Genomic DNA, 24,335 nt, shown 5'->3' with positions numbered 1-24,335 from the left:
TTGATGCCATTCCATTTGCTCCGTTCCAGAGATTACGAGCTGTCCTCCCCTCAGCAGCCTCCTGTGGTCCTAATCCATTGGGTTCTGTGTTTCAATTAAATTCACCTACCTGTGAGGTGCTGAAGGGTTAGACTTTATCAAAGAGGAACTTATTCTTGGTTCCCTTGTTGTTGACCAGATGCTCCCGGTCTGAGTATCCCCCAGTGTCCCCCTGGAGCTTCAGCGACTTGTTGTAGAGGGCCTCCTTGTAGAGCAGGGATGGGTTGTGGGGGCCACAAAAAATCTGAACTCATCATGGGGGGGGCGCAGTGGCCCATGGGTCTGCATACCCCCAACTTGCGAACAAAACATTTAACAGAATGCGTAGGGATATTGTCCTGCTGGACGGTGAATCTCCATCCAACTCTCAAATCTCTGGAAGACAAACAGGTTTCCCTCAAGAATTTCCCTGTATTTAGCACCATCCATCATTCCTTCAATTCTGAACAGTTTCCCAGTCCCTGCTAATGAAAAACATCACCACAGCATGATGCTGCCACCACCATGCTTCACTTTGGGGATGAGGTTGATGAGGTAATGAGAGGTGTTGGGTTTGCACCAGAGAAAGCATTTTCCTTGATGGCCAAAAAGCTCCATTTTATTCTCATCTGACCAGAGTACCTTCTTCCATATCTTTGGGGAGTCTCCCACATGCCTTTTGGCAAACAACAAACGTGTTTGCTTATTTTTTTCTTTACGCAATGGCTTTTTTCTGGCCACTCTTCCGTAAAGCCCAGCTCTGTGGAGTGTATGGCTTAAAGTGGTCCTATGGACAGATACTCCAATCTCCGCTGTGGAGTTTTGCAGGTCCTTCAGGGTTATCTTTGGTCCCCTTGTTGCCTCTGATTAATGCCCTCCTTGCCTGGTCTGTGAGTGTTTGTGGGCAGCCCTCTCTTGGCAGGTTTGCTGTGGTGCCATATTCTTTCCATTGTTTAATAATGGATTTGATGGTGCTCCGTGGGATGTTCAAAATGTTGGATATTTTTTTATAACCCAACCCTGATCTGTACTTCTCCACAACTTTGTCCCTGTCCTGTTTGGAGAGCTCCTTGGTCTTCATGGTGCTGCTTGCTTGGTGGTGCCCCTTGCTTAGTGGTGTTGCAGACTCTGGGGCCTTTCAGAACAGGTGTACGGTCGTGGCCAAAAGTTTTGAGAATGACACAAATATTCATTTCCACAAAGTTTGCTGCTTCAGGGTCTTTAGATATTTTTGTCAGATGTTACTATGGAATACTGAAGTATAATTACAAGCATTTCATAAGTGTCAAAGGCTTTAATTGACAATTACATGAAGTTGATGCAAAGAGTCAATATTTGCAGTGTTGACCCTTCTTTTTCAAGACCTCTGCAATCCGCCCTGGCATGCTGTCAATTAACTTCTGGGCCACATCCTGACTGATGGCAGCCCATTCTTGCAAAGTCAATGCTTGGAGTTTTTCAGAATTTGTGGGTTTTTGTTTGTCCACCCGCCTCTTGAGGATTAACCACAAGCTCTCAATGGGATTAAGGTCTGGGGAGTTTCCTGGCCATGGACCCAAAATATTGATGTTTTGTTCCCCGAGCAACTTAGTTATAACTTTTGCCTTATGGCAAGGTGCTCCATCATGCTGGAAAAGGCATTGTTTGTCACCAAACTGTTCCTGGATGGTTGGGAGAAGTTGCTCTCGGAGGATGTGTTGGTACCAATCTTTATTCATGGCTGTGTTCTTAGGCAAAATTGTGAGTGAGCCCACTCCCTTGGCTGAGAAGCAACCTCACACACGAATGGTCTCAGGATGCTTTACTGTTGGCATGACACAGGACTGATGGTAGCGCTCACCTTGTCTTCTCCGGACAAGCGTTTTTCTGGATGCCCCAAACAATCGGAAAGGGGATTCATCAGAGAAAATGAATAGTACCTTTTGCAGAGTATCAGTCTGTCCCTGATGTTTTTCCTGGAGAGAAGTGTCTTCTTTGCTGCCCTTCTTGACACCAGGCCATCCTCCAAAAGTCTTCGCCTCACTGTGCTTGCAGATGCACTCACACCTGCCTGCTGCCATTCCTGAGCAAGCTCTATACTGGTGGTGCCCCGTTCCCGCAGCTGAATCAACTTTAGGAGATGGTCCTGGTGCTTGCTGGACTTTCTTGGGCGCCCTGTAGCCTTCTTCACGACAATTGAACCGCTCTCCTTGAAGTTCTTGATGATCCGATAAATGGTTGATTTAGGTGCAATCTTACTGGCAGCAATATCCTTGCCTGTGAAGCCCTTTTTGTGCAAAGCAATGATGACTGCACGTGTTTCCTTCCAGGTAACCGTGGTTGACAGAGGAAGAACAATGATTCCAAGCACCACCCTCCTTTTGAAGCTTCCAGTCTGTTATTCGAACTCAATCAGCATGACAGAGTGATCTCCAGCCTTGTCCTCATCAACACTCACACCTGTGTTAACGAGAGAATCACTGACATGTCAGCTGGTCCTTTTGTGGCAGGGCTGAAATGCAGTGGAAATGTTTTTGGGGATTAAGTTCATTTGCATGGCAAAGAGGGACTTTGCAATTAATTGCAATTCATTTGATCACTCTTCATAACATTCTGGAGTATATGCAAATTGCCATCAAACAAACTGAGACCGCAGACTTTGTGAAAATTTATATTTGTGTCATTCTCAAAACTTTTGGCCACGACTGTATATATACTGAGATCATATGACAGATCAGGTGACAATTCGATTGCACACAGGTGGACTTTAACTAATTATGTGACTTCTGAAGGTAATTGGTGGCACCGGATCTTATTTAGGGGCTTCATAGCAAAGGGGGTGAATACATAGGCGCGCACCACTTCCCAGTTTTTCTTTAAACAAGTAATTTCACTTCACCAATTTGGACTATTTTGTGTATGTCCATTACATGAAATCCAAATAAAATTACAGGTTGTAATCGCAAGAAAATAGTAAAAACACCAAGGGGGATGAACACTTTTGCAAGGCACTGTATGTGAGTCCCCAGGACTAGGGGGTCGTGATTTGAAAAACACTGCATTAAGTTTGTTCCAAATCCGTAAACTCCATCAATAGGTAGGCTAATATTCTCTAATTGCCTGAAAGGAGGTAGTTGGCTGCATTACAGACTTAATGACCTTATGAAGAGATTACAGAAAAGAACTGCCAATGTATGCATTTCACAGCCAAGTGGAATAGACAGGCCTAGTTTATTGCGTACCAGCAGAGCACATCATTTTTCCACTGAAACAGTACCATAGTGTCTGTATATCAATCAATTAAAAACACTGAAATCTCCATTTTTATTGCATAGTTGAGACTCCGTCAATGTTTAAGATTAAAACATTTCCATACACATACAGTTGATTAGGCTAAGCTTGCATATCTAAATCACTGTATATGATATGATAAACCCCAGAATACAATCGCGCATAAATGCAAGATCACATCCTACATTGGGTCCATATTCCTCCAGGTAGTGCAATCAGTATAGGTATAGTAACAACCCTCAGACTCCCTGAGGTAATTATGGTAGATAACACGCATCTCAAAAGCAGTATAAACAAAGTTATTCATACAAAATAAATGCATAGCAGATGTGAAACAGCAGTGATAGGGAAAGGGGGATACCTAGTCAGTTGTACAACTGAATGCATTCAACTGAAATGTGTCTTCCGCATTTAACCTAACCCCTCTGAATCCGAGAAGTGTGGAGTGCTGCCTTAATCGACATCCACGTCTCCGGCGCCCGGGTAACAGTGGTTAACTGCCTTGCTCAGGGGCAGAACGACAGATTTTTACCTTGTCAGCTCTGGGATTCGATCCAGCAACCTTTCGATACTCTTCAAAGCTTTGATATAAAGTAGTTAATTAAAAGCTGAATATACAAATAGTCCTAGGTGTATGGAAACACATGGATAGCAAACAAATATGAAAGTATTGAATTAGAAATCCACATTCCACTCTTCAAAATAAATGAAATACCTATTATCGTAATACAATATCTTAGTAACCTGATATCCTTTTTTGAACGGGGGACAAAAGGCCATTTGTGAAAAATATCAGATTTACAAAGCTGGATGGGGGCATGCATTGGTCATAATACATGAATAGTGCAATCAGTGTAACCACTGCAACTTTTTGTTGTTTGAAAATCTAATCTGGGAGAGTGACAATATGATACCACTTCACTACAGCAGCAGGGCTTCTCAGCCTGAAATTGTGATAAACAGGGAAAAAGAGGTATACATTTCAATTAGAATTTTTAGAGAGATTGAATTAAAAAGAAGGTGGGAATAAGCCGGTACAACTGGAGTTCAGAGAACGGTACAACTACCCCAATAAACCCACCAAAAGACTAGAAATGTATTGATTTAAAACAAAACTCTAATCAAATAACCACCACTAATAAATCTATAGAATGACTTGTAAGGAATAGCCAAACAATAATTTGGGATAGAAATATGTAGTACTACATCAAAATACCATAGTACATCAAAATCAGGAACCTCATATCAGTAACTTAGTACTTTAGCACACACAAGCAAAACATATAGCTCACACACACACAATCTTTAACTGTCTAGTTAGTCATTAAAGGGATACCTTGGGATTTCAGCATGCTAGCAGATACCCATAGACTTCCACTCATTGTGCTAATGCTAGTGACCTCTAACTTCCTTCATACTGGACACAGACATGATATCCACTAGTTCATATGACTCTGGGGAAGTAGATAAAGGGCCTCATTGCCAAACTCCCGAAGTATCCCATTAAGATTTCACAATCAACAGCTGCCTTCACTGAGGGTCCTAAAAACTCAGCGATCAATATCACACAACCAATCAATTACAAAAACTGATTTAGAAAACATTTCTGTACGGTGAAAAACATGTAAATGCAAAGTGAAGAAGCCTTAGACAGTATGATTCATACAGAGGAGAATTTCTAAGATTTGACCAACTTGAACCCTTGGCCAGTGTCTAGTACGGCTGGGGGAAACCAGTTGAGTTTGACCCTTTTGAGGCACCGTAGGCAGACACTGCATAGCCAAAGCAGGTTCAGCCCCCCACACCAGAGCGCTAACTGGACCACGGGGTAGGTCATCCTGGGGAAGTACATCCTCCAGTGTTGAGTGACATCACTTTCTGTGGGCAGGTGCAGTGTGTAATCACTCCAGTGCTTAGAGATGCCATAGGCAGCGGTGACAGTCCTTCCCCTCTCCGACCATTGGACAGTGCTGTCTGTATTGCAGTTGTACTCCACCCACTGAGAGGTGAAGTCCCCAAGCTGGGGGGTGTCCTGGAGCTCGATATCTGTGGCTCGGGCTAGCTGGGCCCCCTGCACCGCCACATAAAGCCTACCCACCTTCCTCACCTCCTTCACCCAGGGTAGGGAGTTCTCACTGTCCAGAACCAGGATGAGGCGGGAGCAGGAGTCACTGTTCTTCTCCCTCCACCATTCCAGGATCTTGTCCAGTTGAAGGGTGCCCCCTCCTGAAAGACAACCACAGCACAGGGCAGAGTTAAGAGAGAGAGCAGTGGAATGCTGTTTCAGTACCATAAAATAATGTGCTACAGAGAGTGAGTTAAAGTAACTGAGCTTCACAGAATGACAAAACTTCTAAGTGATTGGTACCTGCTAGTGCCCACTCCCCGCTGCGGTGGGTATGCCCACTGTAGAATACCACATAGGTGTCGTGGCGAGGCCCATCGGCTGTGCAGAGCTCCATGAAGGCTTTGAGCTTCACCTGTAGGGCTTCCAGAGTCACCCCGCTGGTGGAGTAGTCGCAGCCGAACGTCTCGATCATGTGGTGGGAGAAGAAATTCTGTATACTGTTCAACATGCCCGTGGAATGCATGTTCAACATATGTACCTGGTCCGGAGGTAACAGAGTGGGCTGCCCATCAGGACTGCAAGGGAGAGAGGGAATGAAAGGGTGAAGAGAAGGGAAGGAGTGAGGATGATTGCAGTAAGGGTAAGTGAAATTAAAGACTGTAGAAAAGTATGCGCCCGTGTGTTGAGTATATTATAGTTTGTACTGTACAGTGCCTTCAGAAAGTATTCATACCCCTTGACTTGTTACACATTTTGTGTTACAGCCTGATTTCAAAATGGATTAAATATTATTTTCCCCTTACCCATCTACACACAATACCCCATAATGACAAAGTGAAAAAATGTTTTTAGACATTTTTGAAAAAGTATTGACAATTAAATACAATAGTATCTCATTTATATATGTATTCACACCCTTGAGTCAATACATGTTAGAATCACCTTTGGCAGCAATTACAGCTGTGAGTGTTTCTGGGTAAGTCTCTAAGAGCTTTGCGCACCTGGATTGTACAATATTTGCACATTATTATGAAAAAAATTCTTCCAAGCTCTGTCAAGTTGGTTGTTGATAATTGCTAGACAGCCATTTTCAATACGATTTAAGTCAAAACTGTAACTAGGTCACTCAGGAACATTTGATGTCGTCTTGGTAAAGCATCTCCGGCGTATATTTGGCCTTGTGTTTTAGGTTATTGTCTGGCTGAAAGGTGAATTGGTCTCTCCGTGTCTGTTGGAAAGCAGATTGAACCAGGTTTTCCTCTACATTTTTGCCTGTGCTTAGTTCTATTCCATTTATTTTTTATCCTGAAAAACTCCCCAGTCCTTATTGATTACAAGCACACCCATAATCAATGTTCCCTCTAATGTGTGGTGTTCAATGCAGGCCTACATTGCATGAGACATTTAGAAGAAAAAAAAAATATTATGAAGGGCTTGACATTAATTAATGATCTTTTACTTGATCTGTAACACCATGGGCCAAATAGGTGACTGTAAATTGCATTGTATTGCGTGATGCAATAAACCACTTTACAAAATATAATGAATTATTATTACCATACAGAGAATTAGATAATGTAGGCTACACCTCTGCCTATTGGCCTATTTGTATAATCAAGCCTCTCTCAAAATACAACACTGCCCCTTGAATTAAAACATAAGCTTTCTTTCCTCCCACCTGACTGGCTTTTCAATAACAGCTTGAAATGTAGCCATCCCATTTTGTGCTCTTGTAGGAAGCAGTAACTCCCCATTGCTGACCTATACTTATCTAGAACTGGGCTAATAACTCACTACCTAGCAAAGAATAACAAATGTGCACATGCGCAGCTCTGCACTCTGAACTGATGTGAATAGCGCATTCACTCGCTGATTAAAAGACCGATTGTGGGCTATACCCGACAATAGAATTCTACACCCGACAATAGAATTCTCTGGCTCTGCCTACAACAAATTCGCAGACTTAATCCTGAAAATGTAGATTTGGTTTGGTCTGTTGCATTGAAAAGGGGCCGATTTAATGTTGATTCGATCACAGAAAAAACGTTGATCTATATAGTGCAAACTAGTAGTACAAACTCAGTAAAGTTTAATCTCTTGCGGCATGGCATTTCATCTGCGTGGCAGTCCTGGAGGAAGTGTGCGGCTGCGCACACACACAGTTTAGAGGGAATATTGCCCATAACATGATGCAGCCATATGGAGAGTGGTACTCAATAACATATTGTATTGGATTTGCCCCAAACATAACACTTTGTATTCAGGACATAAAGTTAATTTATTTGCCACATTTCTTGCAGCATTACTTTAGTGCTTTGTCGCAAACAGGATGCATGTTTCGGAATATTTTTATTCTGTACTGGCTTCCTTCTTTTCACTCGTCATTTAGGTTAGTATTGTTGAGTAACTACAATGTTGTTGATCCATCCTCAGTTCTCCCATCACAGCCATTAAACTCTGTAACTGTTTTAAAGTCACCATTGGCTTCATGGTGAAATCCCTGAGCGGGTTCCTGCCACTCCGGCAGCTGAGTTAGGAAAGACACCTGTATCTTTGTAGTGACTGGGTGTATTGATACACCATCCAACGTGTAATTAATTACTTCACCATGCTCAAAAGGAGATTCGAAGTCGGCTTTTTCTTTTACCCATCTACCAATAGGTATCCTTTTTTGCAAGGCATTGGAAAACCTCCCTGGTCTTTGTGGTTGAATCTGTGTTTGAAATTCACTGCTCGACTGAGGGACCTTACAATTATGTGTTGGGTACAGAAATTAGGTAGTCATTCAAAAATCATGTTAAATACTATTATTGCACACAGAGTAAGTCCATGCAACTTATTATGTGACTTGTTAAGCAAATTTTTACTCCTGAACTTAAGGCTTGCCATAACAAAGGGGTTGAATACTTATTGACTCAAGACATTTCAGCTTTTCGTTTTTTTAATTAATTTGTAAATATTTAAAATAAAACTTTGACATTATGAGGGTATTGTGTACAGGCCAGTGACATAAAATCTCAATTTAATCAATTTTAAATTCAGGCTGTAACAAGAAAATGTGGAAAAAGTAAAGGGGTGTGAATACTTTCTGAAGGCACTGTATATATTTGGGTGTCCACTATCCATACATTCCTACCTGCAATAGTTGGTGGGGATGACCACTGCATACCCCACACATGTGCCGCCTAGGCAGTTCCCCAGCTCATAGAAGAGGCCGTGGAACAGAGACTCCAGAGCCAGGACCAGCAGGAACATACTCATAAAGATACTGCTGGAGGACTGAGAAACAGACAGACACAATGGGTCACATTCACACACTAACCAAAAAAGGAGGACTATGAAATTGAGAAGATGGCTCTGAATATCTATGACCTCAAAAACTATGGGAAAGTGTCCAATCTCAATTTCTTTTATGCCAGTTAACATAGCTTATCAATAAAACAAACAGACTAAGTTATATGAGCCATTAAGGTATAACATAGCTGGTCTGGACTGAATAACAGTGCTATACCAATGACTGGAGACATACCTGCCATGATAAAGCAGCCAGGATGACGGTGGACACCAGACTGAAGAGCACCAGGCGTTCAGAGATGAGACAGAAGTGTCTGACTCCTTTAGAAGCCATAACCTTGTCTAGGCAGCTGCTCCCGGCTCCCTGGGCCAGACACACCCTCTGACAGTCACTCAGCTTGGTGTGGAAGCCCCACAGAGTGATGACGAACACCACGTGACAGATGGCCCAGAACACCCCACTCAGCATGAAGCCCGGGATCATCAGGTACCACCGGTCCAGGTCCACCAGCTTCAGGGCTGCCAGGATCCAGAAGCCCACCTGGGAACAAGGACCACAATGGAAGTAAGTCTACTGTTGACTTTGTGTTTTTATCCTCAATAATTTTTGGTGTGCATCATTGTACTCACATGGCTGGGGAAACTCTATATGCATTTTAAATGTGTCAAATAAAATGAATTCAAATCACCTCCGCCAGCAGCAAAGGCAGGAGGGACAGCCTGCGCCACAGCCCCCTCCAGGCAAGGTAGGGCAACCAGCGCTCGGTCACCGACAGCCCACTGAAGTACACGTCCAGCAAGGGGTCGCAGATCAGCTGGCTGAAGAAACATGCCAGGGCGAAGGGATTGGTGGTGATGCCCAGCGCCTTGAAGAACAGCACCGCAGTGATGATGGAGAAGCAGACCAGGTTGGGCAGGGCCAAGAGAGCCTTCATGCGCAGGGCCACCATCAAAGTAGCCAGGGCCACCACCAGCACCACTACGCTCATGGACTTCTGGATGAATAAGACAGTACTGGCGATGGCAAAGCCTGCCAGCTCCAGGGCCTCTGCTGAGGTGAGGAAGGCAGGGCGGTACCTGGTGCAGCCGCACATCCTCTCCAGCAGAGCCCACAGCATCCTCAAGACAACACTGGCCAGCAGGAGGTAGTTGGTGGCTTGCTCTTTGATGTTGCTCTCCAGAGTGGGGTTGTTGAGGAAACACAGGAGGCCAAGCAGGAAGCCAAACCACAGGTGGAGGAGGCACAGGCTGACTTTTTCCATGCTGAAGTAATAGTACAGTATGCTTGCTATCCCGAGGACAAACAGGGCCAGAACAAATATGATGAGGATCGTGGGTTCTTCAGTCTTCTCCCATCGCACATAGAGCCCCAGGCAGAGAGCCACCAGCAGGTTCAGACCAGACAGGTAGCCCAGACATCTGACAGAGGACCACATGTTAACCTCTCCGTTGACCTCCTCCAGTCTGGTCATCACTGCATGCAGACAGTGACTGACACAGTACCGTAAGCGACACATAGTGATATGTAGGAGTAGCTAACGGTTAGTTACAGCTGGTAACGTTATTAGTTAAGAGTTCAGAGGCAATTAAAACCTTTCCATGAAGCTAACTTAGCTAGCTAGATTGCAAGACTATGGCGAAAAAAATGTCACTCGCTAACTAGCTAGCCACCTTGAACTAACAGAGCAGCAAACTTTGAGCTAGTGATAGGTAGTCTAAGCTAGCTAACGTTAGCTAGAAGTTACTAGCTAGTTACATGGTTTTTGCTAGTTAGCTAGCTACATGATTTGCCGGTAGCTAGCTTGTACGACTAGCAGATGGTACGCTTGATTACATGGTCCGTTTGCTGTTTCTCTTCTTTCGTGTGTAAATAGATATGTCTCATACAAACCTAGATAGCCCAAATTAATTTATTTCACCTAAAGGAGCAGGAGACAAAAATACTTTTTTTCCACTTCGAAAACTTTTCGGTCAAATGACTGCCGCCATCAAACTAGAACGGCGGCTACGTCACTACGGCAGGTCAGTAGTACAAACAAAGTGGCGGAGAGGAAAGTCGAAGTATGGAAATTAATAAAGTGTGATGACTAATCAATAAATCTAGACGTACTGTAAATGAGGCTCTTCCACTGAATATTACAATTACTTTATCAATATAGGTCAAAACATACTACACATTGATATACTTATGCCCTAACTAAATGCCCTAACTAACATGATCAACACCTAGTCAGCGGATTGTAACGGGCTAATGTGATGCTCAATTAGCCGTTACAGGACAGGTACTGTTTGACGCAGCAGAGAATTTTAGACCAACCTTGGCCATACTATCTTCGTTCGAGTCACCCAAACATGTATCTTCTAAAATGTTGGTGTCCAGTTGCAGGTGGTTCACTTGAATTTAGAAAATGTTCCATTATTAAAATAAATACAAATGTTGTAATTCAACAATGCATATGCCACTGTCTTGTCTACTTCATATCTTCTCTCATTGATTGAGACAGTTGAGTCCACCCTAAACTACCGCTTGTCATGACACTCACTGGTCTTGATCAATGAGAGAAGATTTGAAATAGAAACAGATCGTAGCGTACCCATCATTGGATTACTTCTTATTACATTAGCACGTTACAATCTACTAGCTAATCAGTACCATGACTCAATTAGTTTACTTCAATCCTATAGAAAAACAGTGAATGGAAGAGGACACAATAATCACACATGAACACTGCATTTCCATTCATTTATAAAAGAGAGAAGAAAAAAAATGCACACATTGTCAAAATCCTTAATACTGAAAATTAAGCTATTCATGCAAGTAATGGACTTAAAATCTTGGAAGACATGAGATGTATCCCTAAATGCTAACTGGTACAATTGACAACGCTCAAGAAAATGAACTATAATGATTAATGTATTTTCTGTTACTAAAGAGAAATAGTTGAAAGTACACCAAACATGAACTGACCAGAAAGTTAACAGATTTAGAGCAAGTTGAACGCAATGTAATTATTAATGAAAAATGACAAATTTAAAACAAAATACATTGTTCTTCGGGTAAAACACTGACGCAATGATACTTTGCAGTGGTAGATGGTAGTAGGTAGCTCATTTGGACAGTTGCACATAAACATTTGGCAAACGAAGCCCGTTGTATGCTGCCAAGTGAAGTGTGAGTTTTCCAACTCAGTATGCCATGAGAATCAGGATTGCAAAAACATTACTGGCGATAAGTAAGAAGGCACCTTTAGGATTTCAGGTATCCTGATGTACATCATACTGTTTATACTAATAAGACTATGGTTGTTTGTGTTGTATCCCAAATGGCACCCTATTCCCCATATAGTGCACTAGTTTCAAGCAAGGCCCATAAAGAATAGGATGGCATTTGGGAGACATATCCTAAATCCCCCATGACAGGAATCACATGACTCATTGCAGCTGAGAGATTCATCTACTATTTATGAATTAAAGTGCCACAGACAAGTACATTACGACAAACACACATCCACACTAAAAAGGGGAACATAAATACCATTCCCCATAAGATACAGTACTTTCAGGATACACCTGGCTATTGCTAAAATGCACTTTGATGGGATCAGAAGTTGCATGACTTATGATGAGACAGCAGGGTATTAGTGCAAAACCTCATTGAGGTGAATCATTTGGAGTTGTATGAGCGCTCATAACAAGATCATTTTGAATTGTTTGGAGTTAAAACTTAAGCAGAGTACACATTTAGTACTTTCATGTGTAAAGCGATATAGTCAAATGTACTTACTGATGCAACGAATTACTCAGTATTTGTTGATACTACACCTATACTAGCAACCCATGAATGAAAAAGTAAATACAAAAACAATTAATATTTTTAATTCAGAAATGACTAATGCTAGTCCCCTGTAGCTGTTGGTAGAGAGTGGCGCTTGCAGCGCCAGGGTTATGGGTTTGATTCCCACGGGGGACCAGTATGAAAAAAGTATTAAAATGTATGCACTTACTACCTACTGTAAGTCGCTCTGGATAAGAGCATCTGCTAAATGACAAATTTAAAAAATGCTAAAGGCAAATGTTACTGTCCTCAGATATGACGTAGAGTATAGGAAGAGAGATGAACAGCAATTGACAGCTAGAGCTGTAGTCTCTTGGTCGACCTGTTTCACTTCAGTGGACATAAAACATCTTATTATCGCCACATACACCGGATAGGTGCAGTGAAATGTGTTGTTTTAAAAGGGTCAGCCATAATAGTACGGTGCCCCTGGAGTAAATTAGGGTTAAGTGCCTTGCTCAAGGACACGTCGACAGAGTGTGGGCAGTCTTCTTTTTCGGAATATGTTACCAGTACCCATAGAGAAGCTACCAGCTACCTATAAAAGAAGCAAAGACATTAATCCAGACCTATTATTGATCTGATAATGTAGCCTAAATATTGTTACAGAAAAAAAAAGTGATTACAAATAAGGATGTAATGACAAAAAATGCTAAATCTTCTGGGTTACAACATTGAAGGTAAATTAACATTGATTAAAACTAGTTTCTTCACACCAGCACAGAAAAGAGAGCAATGACTATTTCACAACTCGTACCATGTTACACAATGAAAAAAACACGGTTAACAGTTTCACATTAGTAAAAGTAATTACATACACCTATCTTAAACTTCTAAAAATGCTACAAATCTATTGTAAAAGAGCCATGAAATCAGCCAAAAATATGCTGAATTAAAACACCATTTTCACACATGGTGTTGGACAAGACCAGTGTTCAAAAGGGAACAAATCAAAACATTTTGGCTGAGAGTACAATGTATTTTTCGTAATTTTTTTAAAGAAAATTTAAATGCACACCAAGAATTAGAGAAAGTCTAGCCTCACCTGACTAACATCTCAGTCGCTCCACTCCAACCAAACGTGACAAACCTCTGTGGTATCAGTCCATTTAAGAGGGATTTAAAGTCAGCGGCTTGCTGGCACATTCACTGTTTAACAACTAAGATAAAGCCTTTGAAGGAGTAAAGATTGCTTTTCTTCTGTTAGTAGAGAGTGAGATCAAAGATGGGATAAAAAAAACAAGGGGCAGACTTACTCTCAGTCTATCCTGAGGGTATTCAGCTACCAAAAAAAAAAAAACCTTATTTACTGAAGTGTGTGTGTATTGTGTTGAGTGACTAACCATCGAAGATATCGAAAAAATAAACAACTGACTTCTGTAAACGTCTTTTTCTTTCACTCTGTGCAAACTGCATTGTTTAGTTAAGGAAGAGGAGTGTGAGAAGAATGCAGCAGGTTCATTTGGTAGCGCAGCAGTTGGGTACAGACAGACTGTATCCCTCCCCCTTGGGCCTAACCACTCGATGTTGCATGTCTGAAGGCTCTGGATAGGTATAAGCAGTGTGGCGTTAAAGCGTCACCCATATTGCTTCCACGTCACAGATCTGCAAACATTGAAGGGTTATGGCCAAGAGGAGTGGTAGGGATCGAATTGGAACTGGTAAAAGAGAAGAGACTAGCTAGTAGGGTTTTAGCTGGTCTAGCTCAGCTCTGCAGTAGAATGGGGTCCTCCAGCTCGTGTAGGAAGGGCACAGAGCTGCTCTGGCTCTCTCCGCTATCCGAGTCATATGGCGTGTCGGGCAGCTCCATGAAGCCCCATGCCAGCTGGTCATCCTCGAAGTCAGAGCGCGCCTGAACTGGCACGTCGGTGTAGTCCTCCTCCTCGGGGGATTGGAAGTCCTGAGGGATATAGAGCATCTCGGGGTAGTTACGGCTGACCAGGTCGCTGGTGGTGGCCAGGGACACCTTGCGGAAGGCGATGAGGTGCATGTGGGAGAACTTGATGTACTTGCAGCGCCTGAAGCCAAGCGACTCCACCGCCACGCGCCAGCTGCGCATCATGAGGGTGTGGCGATTCTGGTGAGAGGAGTCTGGGGTGATGATGAGCAGCAGGCCGTGCAGTTCCAGCAGCTCGTGGGCCTTCTTGCAGCAGATCCAGCGTTGGTAAGGCGAGGGGAAGTAGGAGAGGAGCAGGGAGAAGACCACAACGTGGAAGAGCTGGGCGGGCAGGGCGTCGATGGGGCTACGCAGCTGTCTCAGGAAGGCTTCCACTGTGTCGCCAGCCAGTTGCAGAGGCTGCTGGAGCTGGAGGTTGAGGAAGTCACACTTGTATACACTCTGAGGGGAAAGGGTAGAAACAGATACTTTAGAGCAACACAAGTTGTTCTCATCATGCAGTGGCATTTTAGACCCATATCTAAGACCCACTGTTCTTAATCCATTTAGTTATCCAAATCACTCAATGCTAATATTCTGCCAGTTCCTTCACAGCAGGTCAGGTTTCATTCCCATCAACTGTTGACACTGTCAAGGGACAGCATTGTTCTGTGGTCTGATATTCACACAATGAATATCCCTGACATGTTTTCATTTATTTAACTAGGCATTTTGTCCCGGCAGGAAATTAGTGAGAAAGACAGAGTCAGGACTTTCTAGCTGGGACCGAGGGAGTGATCACGGACAGTAATAGTACATACCTCGACCGCAGGCACTATGTCAATACCGACTGTGAGGAACTCGTCAAACTTCAGGAAGGGGTTAAAACAGCTGCCAACGTCCAGCAGCCGCATTTTACCAAGCTGGGGGACAGACCTTCAACCAGAGGCGTTAAGTTAGCGTTAAGTTCGACATAGTAAGAATGCTTAATGAGAGCAGTAGCTAATAGAGGTAAGATGTGTCAATATGAACGCACAACAGAGCACGCTGACACAGAGCAAAATAGTCAGATAAAAAATGGACATGTTTGATTTAACACTGTCACAATACAGTACCTGGGGATAGAGGAGCTATAGGGCTGGTCACTCAGAGCTGTGGCCGACATGGCCATGGCAAGCCTGGCACTCTTCTCATCCTTCTCCAACATTCTTTTCATCCCACCATCCTGAAAATACTCCTGGCAAACACTGGAAAAATTGTCTCGAAACGTCACACAAAATGGTATTAATGCCTTACTGTTAAAACAGTGATATGCTAAGAAATAAAATGGGGCAAATCCTAACTTTCCATTGGAATCAATGCATGACTAAGTGAAAATTCAACAAGCAGAAGTTAGGATTTACCCTACAGTGTTGATATCAAAAGGGCTGGATGAGTCAGAGTAAGCATAGAGCAGTGGAGTTCTGAGCTAGTACAACACAGCCAGAGGGTTATTTACACGGTCTCCTTTTGTGGGGGACTATTTTACCTGCGACACCACTCGATGCGTCCCTCTCCCTCGCAGGTCTTGGCCCAGTGGTTGTCAGCCAGGTTTCTCATAGCCAGGGCGTATTCACTCAGAGTCTGTTCATCTTCACAGTGCTCTCGCCAGATCTTCTCAAAATCACCCACTGTGGAAAGATAACAGGCAGCAGGAGGTTGAAACAAAGTTAACAAACCCAACCAAATCACCTCACACCATACCATACAGTATGACATGTATATAGTAAAACTTCTAAGCACTGTGGGCTACATGAAAGTGGGCCAGACACTGATGCTTTGTTTTCCCATTTCATCACATTGAAATTCTTCATTATAAAATGGCAGGAATTGAAAGTTAGTCCTGTCAGTTTTGTTTCTAAAAATAACACGCAAGCATAGTATGTACGTAGAGTGCACAATAAGCCAACATGAATGTACCTACTTATAAAGTGTGGCCATTCATTCAAGAGGAATCACAATCGTTCAGCCCTTCAGATGAAAACACCACAGGCTAACACTGCTGACACAACATTGCTTCAACATTTTCAAAACGGTTACTCGTCATTATATGGCAGGCATATCTGAAAACTGGATTTTCAATAGCTGTCTTCACTTCTGTTCCTAGCTCTATGTCTTCACAAATTCCCTGCAACAGGTCTTCCCAGACGCACAGCAGAATGTGTGTTTTGAGAGCAAACACGCTGATAACGAAGAAATCTCATGACCACATGGGGGAAAAAACCTATATCAGATTTGCAGAAATGAAACGACAACAAGACGGGCTGGAATAAACATCAGTAGTACAAAGCATGATTACTGTGGTAGCAATGCCAAACAGACCAGATCATGCTTTACTTATTAACCAATCATGGTGTCAGCTGACAGGGTCTTTTCAAGAGCATCAGCTAGCCAGTCCTTCTGCTAAAGTGGAAAGGACCTGTTGAATGCAACTTTTTTTTTAATTACTTTGTGTGATTATTGCAATATATACCTACATACCAGTTGAAGTCGGAAATTTACATACACCTTAGCCAAATACATTTAAACTCAGTTTCACAATTTCTGACATTTATTCCTAGTAAAATGTCCCCGTCTTAGGTCAGTTATGACATTCTTAAAATAAAGTGGTAATCCTATGTTAGAATAATAGTAGAGAGTGACTTATTTCAGCTTTATTTCTTTCGTCTTATTCCCAGTGGGTCAGAAGTTCACATACACTCAGTATTTGGTAGCATTGCATTTAAATTGTTTAACTTGGGTCAAACGTGTCAGGTAGCCTTCCCACAAGCTTCCCACAATAAGTTGTGGCCCATTCCTCCTGACAGAGCTGGTGTAACAAAGTCAGGTTTGTAGGTCTCCTTGCTCGCATACTTTTTCAGTTCTGCCCACAAATTTTCTATGGGATTGAGGTCAGGGCTTTGTGATGGCCACTCCAATACCTTGACTTTGTTGTCCTTAAGCCATTTTGCCACAACTTTGGAAGTATGCTTGGGGTCATTGTCCATTTGGAAGACCCATTTGCAACCAAGTTTTAACTTCCTGACTGATGTCTTGAGATGTTGCTTCAATATATCCACAATTTTCTTTCCTCATGATTGCATCTATTTTGTAAAGTGCACCAGTTCCTCCTGCAGCAAAGCACCCCCACAACATGATGCTGCCACCCCTGTGCTTCATGGTTGAGATGGTGTTCTTCGGTGTGCAAGCACCATTTTTCCTCCAAACATAATGATGGTCATTATGGCCAAACAGTTCTATTTTTGTTTCATCAGACCAGAGGACATTCCTCCAAAAAGTACAATCTTTGTCACCATGTGCAGTTGCAAACCGTAGTCTGGCTTTTTTTATGACGGTTTTGGAGCAGTGGCTTCTTCCTTGCTGAGCGGCCTTTCTGGTTATGTCGACATAGGACTCATTTTACTGTGGATATAGATACTTTTGTACCCGTTTCCTCCATCTTCACAAGGTCCTTTGCTGTTGTTCTGGGATTGATTTGCACTTTTCGCACAAGTACGTTCATCTCTAGGAGACAGAACGCGTCTCCTTCCTGAGCGGTATGACGGCTGTGTGGTCCCATGGTGTTTATACTTGCGTACTATTGTTTGTACAGATGAACGTGGTACCTTCAGGCCTTTGGAAATTGCTCCCAAGGATGAACCAGACTTGTGGAGGTCTACAATTTTTTTCTGACTTTTGATTTTCCCATGATGTCAAGCAAAGAGGCACGGAGTTTGAAGGTCGGCCTTGAAATACTTCCACAGGTACACCTCCAATTGACTCAGGCTAATTGACATCATTTATCAGAAGCTTCAAAAGCCATGACATAATTTTCTGGAATTTTCCAAGCTGTTTGAAGGCACAGTCAACTTAGTGTATGTAAACTTCTGACCCACTGGAATTGTGATACAGTGAAATAATCTGTCTGTCAACAATTGTTGGAAAAATTACTTGTGTCATGCATAAAGTAGATGTCCTAACCGACTTGCCAAAACTACAGTTATTTAACAAGACATTTGTGGAGTGGTTGAAAAACGAGTTTTAATGAGTCCAACCTAAGTGTATGTAAACTTCCGACTTCAACTATGTGTTGTGTACAGAAATTGGGTAGTTCTTCAAAACTCATGTTAAACACTATTGCACACAGTGAGTCCATGCAAGATATTATGTGACTTGTTAAGCAAATGTTTACTCCTGAATTTAAGGGGTTGAATACTTATTGACTCAAGACATTTCAGCTTTTCATTTTTGAAAAACATAATTCCACTTTGACATCATGGGATATTGTGTGTGTGTGTGTGTGTGTGTAGGCCAGTGACACAATCTTAATTTAATCAATTTTAAATTCCGTCTGTAACACAAAATGTGGAAAAAGTCAAGGGGTGTGAATACTTTCTGAAGGCAATGTCTGCAGCAGAGGGACGAGAGAGCTTGCAAACTAGTTTTGATCAGTCATGGAAATAAGTGCTGAAAACAAATTGGCTCCCTATTTAAAAAGAGTACAAGCTATGAAGGAAAAATATTGTTTAATAGGATACTGTACATACATTTGTTTTATATCCTGACATGTAACTTATCATCCCCTCCCCCATCACTAATTTCTAAGACTGTTTATCATGAGGCAAATCTTCTCATATCAACTGCAGCTATTTTGGTTGCGTTGCAGCAATGCATGACCCCAAATTAGCTAATCTTACTGAAAGTGTCCAGTGCCACAGTTTCAGTTTAAGTCTTCATTGTGTTAAGTTATTCTACCACTTGAATGGTTGATTTGCCCTGTGCTCTTATGTTGTGATTATCAAACTGGGCAGCGTCTAGGGCTAAATTCAGTCCGTTGCGCTGAACAGCTGCACTACAGCGCGATATCAAATGTTAAAGGTAATGTTCCCGTGTTAGCAGAGACTGCATTCAAGGTAAACAGTGCATATGTTGGCTCAATTGGAAATTACCTTTAAAATCCAATTTCGCTGAGATGCCACAACATGCAGAAGGAAATTTATGTGGATATATTGGAAGCAACATCTCAAGACATCAGTCAGGAAGTTAAAGCTTGGTCGCAAATTGGTCTTCCAAATGGACAATGACCCCAAGCATACTTCCAAAGTTGTGGCAAAATAGTTTAAGGACAACAAAGTCAAGGTATTGGAGTGGCCATCACAAAGCCCTGACCTCAACCCTATAGAAAATGTGTGGGTAGAACTGAAAAAGCGTGTGCGTGCAAGGAGGCCTACAAACCTGACTCAGTTACACCAGCTCTGTCAGGAGGAATGGGCCAAAATTCACCCAACTTATTGTGGGAAGCTTGGGGAAGGCTACCCAAAACATTTGACCCAAGTTAAACAAATTAAAGACAATGCTACCAAATACTAATTGAGTGTATGTTAACTTCTGACCTACTGGGAATGTGATGAAAGAAATAAAAGATGAAATACATCTCTACTATTATTCTGACATTTCACATTCTTAAAATAAAGTGGTGATCCTAACTGACCTAAGACAGGGAATTTTTACTAGGATTAAATGTCAGGAATTGTGAAAAACTGAGTTTAAATGTATGTGGCTAAGGTGTATGTAAACTTCCGACTTCAACTGTAATTCTAAGGTCCCTCAGTCAAGCAGTGAATTTCAAACATATTCAAACAGGGAAGTTTTCCATTCTCTCGCAAAGAAGTGCTTCTATTGGTAAAAATAAAAAAGCAGACATTGAATATCCTTTTGAGCATGGTGAAGTTATTACACTTTGGATGGTGTATCAATAGACCCAGACACTATAAGAATACAGGTGTCCTTCCTAACTCAGTTGCTGGAGAGGAAGGAAATTGCTCAGGGATTTCCCCACGAGGCCAATGGTGACTTTAAATTAGTTTCAGTTTAATGGCTGTGATAGGAGAAAACTGAGGATGGATCAAAAACATTGTAGTTACTCCACAATACTAACCTAATTAAAAAAAGAGTGAAAGAAAGCCTGTACTGATTAAAATATCCAAAAACGTGCACCCAGTTTGCAACAAGGCACAAAAGTAAGAATGCAAATAAATGTGGCAAAGCAATTATTTTTTTGTCCCGAATACAAAGTTATGTTTGGGGCAAATCCAATACAACACATTACTGAGTACTGCTCTCCATATTTGCAAGCATAGTGTTGGCTGCATTATGTTATGGGTATGATAGTAATCGTTTAAGGACTGGAGTTATTCCAGGATTTTTTTAAAATGTACGGAATGGAGCTAAGCACAGGCAAAATCCTAGAGGAGAACCTGGTTCAGTCTGCTTTCCACCAGACACTGGGAGATGAATTCACCTTTCAGCAGGACAAGTGTGGCCATTTTACAGTTTTGACTTATATCTACGACAAGACCTGAAATGGTTGTCTAGCAATGATTAACAACCAATTTGACAGAGCTTGAAGAATTTTTTAATGAATGGGCAAATGCAAAAATCCTGGTGTGGAAAGCTCTTAAGAGACTTACCCAGAAAGACTCACAGCTGTAGTCGCTGCTAAAGGTGATTCTAACATGCATTGACTCAGGGGGTTGAATACTTATCTAAATCAAGATGGTGTATTTTTTCCTACATTTTTATACAAATTGTTAGAATTTTTCTTCCACTTTGTTAGAGTATTTTGTGTAGATCATTGACAAATAAAAGGACAATCAAGTCAATTTTAATCCCCTTTTGTAACAAAATGTGGAAAAAGGTCAAAGGGTATGAATACTTTCTGAAGACACTATGCTGAGCAATATTTTTGGAACATCCAATCACAATACATATCGGCACCTAAATATCGTGATAATATCAAATCGTACGGTTCCTGGCAATTCCCAGCCCTATTAGGAATACGTTTACTGGCAGATTCCTCCATTGGTTACGTCTGTACCGCCTGCCCTACATCTGAATGGAAGACAAGTTCCTGCAAAGGCCAATAAAGTGAACTGAACCAGAAATGCCTAAATCTTCTGACCTCTTTATGGTGTTTGGTTTGTGACCAATGATCTGCGAAGGGTCCAATAGTGAAAAGCATGTTTGCTTTACCTTTGTTTTCAATGAAAGGACCTAAATATTGGAGTTAATAACAAGGAGACAGAATCCTGTCTCAATACTAGGCCTCAGACCTTTCAGAGTCCACTTTTCTTTTTCTTAGCTAGGCAAGTCAGTTAAGAACAAATTCTTATTTACAATGACAGCCTACCCAGGCCAAACCCGGACGACGATTTCACTTTGAAGGACATGTTAGAAAATGTTCATTCAAAACAGACAGGGATCTCAATTCAGCAACTCTGGATGATATGTGCTCATACTATTGGCATATGCCGGTGTCTCATAACATCCCATAATGGATGAGTCTTTACTTGAGTTTACTTGATGGGTCTTGTTCTTTTCAGTTTCAGAACAGGGGTGTATTCATTAGCTGGATTCCATTGCAAAACGTTTGCAAAATAAACTATAGGAACCAAACGGAGAGGGACCTGAATTTGTCCAACAGAAACTCGTTTTTCTTTTGCAAAACGTTTCCCGATTGGAGTAAACGGTTTCCGTTGCTAAACATGAATAGACCCCATGACGTCAAACAAAATGCCATACAACCCATGTTGATCTCTTTGCTAGTACCCATGATCCAGTATGTTACAATTGAACAACCTTACCAAATCACTGTATGGCTGTAAGAGGCGCGATTATTATTTTAAAAAATTGATGACTGCCAAATAATCTAATGAGGGACAAACAAGGCAAACATAGCCTAGTTTAAAGTGCACACTGCAGATTGAAATGTTCACAGGCGGCCTTGATCTAGCGTTAGTTTGACCTTAGGCACATGTCCCATGATTGCATGACAATGTTTTTGTATTTTTTGGACAGTAGAGCAGCGAGACCCTGACATGTTGCCAGTCACTTGCAGTTTGTGCAAGGCCCCAAAAATAGGAAATAACGTTAGCTACCTAATCCGGGCCTTGTTTTCGATCAATTTAAATAGCCCGTTTGATGAGAGACGCCGTACCCCTGAATTGGGCAAAGCTAGCGTACCTTCTCGGTATTTTCTTCGCAGTTTTCTATGGACGTTCTTGACGACTCCGGACAATTTTTCCTGCTCCTTCTTCTTGCACCGCGTTTCTTTCGGAATGAGAACGTAGCACGGCTCCAGTTCGGTTTCTGTCTCTCCTGTCTCAGCATTGTTCACCGGGTCCATAGTCCTACGACACTTCTTCTCCTCCTCCTTCACATCTAGCTACTAGCTAGCTACCGGTGTCGGCCTCCACGCACCCGATCCACTAGCCAAATACGCGCGTGCTGATTGGTTCGCCTGGAAAGATATATTGTGGAGTTGACAACTGTATGACCAATCACAGAGCTGAAAACATAAACGCCTTCTTATGGCTGTTTGCTGTTTAAATTGAATTATACCAAAGATTATGGACATACTGACAAAATACATGTCTCTCCGAGTCCGCCCACAATGGGAGTCGTTGTCCACAAAGTGGAATGGCGGGCTGTGTAGTTCCCGGCTTTCTTTTCTTTAGATTGGTGGATACATCTCATTATTGTAATCTTTTTTTGAGTATAGCCTCATACCATGAATATGTGTAGCCATCTTGTGACAACTCCGATATAAAGTGTTTTTTCTCAAAGTTGCCGTGGTGTCACGTGTTCTACTTATATCAGTACACTCATAACAACTTAAGCATTAAAAAACGTATATTTGATCACATAAACCTCGCATAGCAAACAAGCCATTCATTTTATGTTGACCAAATCCGACACTCTCATTGACCTCCATACAAAAACTCCTTGCTTGGTGGGCGAAACAACGAAAAAAAAACGCCACTTGCTGGAGGGAGACAGATTTTCTGCCGAGTTGGTTCTCTCTCTTCCTCTTCCATGGCGTTGTTGAATACTTGTTTCTGATTGGTTTGAAGGGCATTCTAGAGTGTGGACTATTTAAGCAGTAAGGCACGAGTGGGTGTGGTATATGGCCAATATACCACGGCTAAGGGCTGTTCTTATGCACAACCCATCTTGGAGTGCCTAGACAGCCTTTAGCTGTGGTATATTGGCCATAGACCACACACCTGAGGTGCCTTATTGCTATTATAAACTGGTTACCAACATATAATTAGAGCATTAAAAATAAATGTTTTGTGATATCTGTGTTATATGGTCTGAAATACCACGGCTGTCAGCCAATCAGCATTCAGGGCTCAAACCACCCAGTTTAGAAATTCATTTATAAACCGGGTGGTTCGAGCCCTGAATGCTGATGGCTGAAAGCCATGATGTATCAGACTGTATACCATGGGTGTAATCAACAATTACTATTTACTGGTCTAATTGCCTTGGTAACCAGTTTATTATAGCAATAATGCACCTCAGGGGTTTGTGGTATTTGGCCAATATACCATGGCTAAGTGCTGTATCCAGGCACTCCGCATTGCGTGGTGCGAAAGATCAGCCCTTAGCTGTGGTATATTGGCCATATACCACACCTCCTCAGGCAATATTGCTTACATTTACATTTATGTCATTTAGCAGATGCTCTTATCCAGAGCGACTTACAAATTGGTGCATTCACCTTATGATATCCAGTGGAACAACCACTTTACAATAGTACATCTATATCTTTTTATTTTGGGGGGAGGGGGGGGGGGTAGAAGGATTACTTTATCCTAACAGCTTACATAACATACAGTATAATTCAATAGCTATAGTTCATTCTTACATTTTCTATTGAGCAGCTTTTGAAAGCAAAAGTCAAATTGAAAACATTATTGGTGTAACAGTATAACTTCCATCCCTCTCCTCTCCCCTACCTGGGCTCGAACCAGGGACCCTACTTCAAGGTCTCAGAGCAAGTGACATCACCGATTGAAACGCTATTAGCGCGCACCCCGCTAACTAGCTAGCCATTTCACATCGGTTACACTCACCACCCTTTTGACCTCCTCCTTTTCCGCAACAACCAG

At 42.1% G+C, this 24,335-nt stretch overlaps 2 protein-coding genes across 2 annotated transcripts; both read right to left on the bottom strand.

Moving 5' to 3' along the window:
- Nucleotides 1-3,192: 3,192 nt before the first annotated feature.
- On the bottom strand, nt 3,193-10,671 carry tmem168b (transmembrane protein 168b). Its single transcript, XM_029759115.1, has 5 exons — nt 9,340-10,671; nt 8,886-9,191; nt 8,493-8,635; nt 5,657-5,931; nt 3,193-5,514 (listed from the first exon to the last, which is right to left on the bottom strand). The coding sequence occupies exons 1-5, from the start codon at nt 10,165-10,167 to the stop codon at nt 4,967-4,969; spliced, it is 2,100 nt and encodes a 699-aa protein (XP_029614975.1). The 5' UTR covers nt 10,168-10,671; the 3' UTR covers nt 3,193-4,966.
- A 708-nt stretch (nt 10,672-11,379) lies between these two features.
- Nucleotides 11,380-22,678, bottom strand: samtor (S-adenosylmethionine sensor upstream of mTORC1). The gene is made up of 5 exons (XM_029759114.1): nt 22,402-22,678; nt 15,890-16,031; nt 15,477-15,608; nt 15,183-15,297; nt 11,380-14,823 (listed from the first exon to the last, which is right to left on the bottom strand). Exons 1-5 carry the CDS (start codon nt 22,562-22,564, stop codon nt 14,191-14,193), a joined length of 1,185 nt encoding a protein of 394 aa, XP_029614974.1. The 5' UTR covers nt 22,565-22,678; the 3' UTR covers nt 11,380-14,190.
- Nucleotides 22,679-24,335: the final 1,657 nt, after the last annotated feature.

Source organism: Salmo trutta, chromosome 7 (genome assembly GCF_901001165.1).
Source record: "Salmo trutta chromosome 7, fSalTru1.1, whole genome shotgun sequence".
Classification (NCBI taxonomy): Eukaryota; Metazoa; Chordata; class Actinopteri; order Salmoniformes; family Salmonidae; genus Salmo; species Salmo trutta.
The sequence above is the reverse complement of the archived record's forward strand: the minus strand, read 5'-3'. Positions and strand labels throughout refer to the sequence as shown.

Excerpts from the sequence above, each read along its gene's own strand:
- tmem168b (XM_029759115.1), bottom strand. The coding sequence starts at position 10,167 with ATGTGTCGCTTACGGTACTGTGTCAGTCACTGTCTGCATGCAGTGATG. Across the intron at positions 9,192-9,339 it reads TGCCTTTGCTGCTGGCGGAG|GTGGGCTTCTGGATCCTGGC; the intron begins GTGATTTGAATT and ends CCTTGTTCCCAG. Across the intron at positions 5,932-8,492 it reads ATCCCCACCAACTATTGCAG|TCCTGATGGGCAGCCCACTC; the intron begins GTAGGAATGTAT and ends TCTCCCTTGCAG.
- samtor (XM_029759114.1), bottom strand. The coding sequence starts at position 22,564 with ATGGACCCGGTGAACAATGCTGAGACAGGAGAGACAGAAACCGAACTG. Across the intron at positions 16,032-22,401 it reads GCGAAGAAAATACCGAGAAG|TGGGTGATTTTGAGAAGATC; the intron begins GTACGCTAGCTT and ends ATCTTTCCACAG. Across the intron at positions 15,609-15,889 it reads CGCATCGAGTGGTGTCGCAG|TGTTTGCCAGGAGTATTTTC; the intron begins GTAAAATAGTCC and ends CAATTTTTCCAG.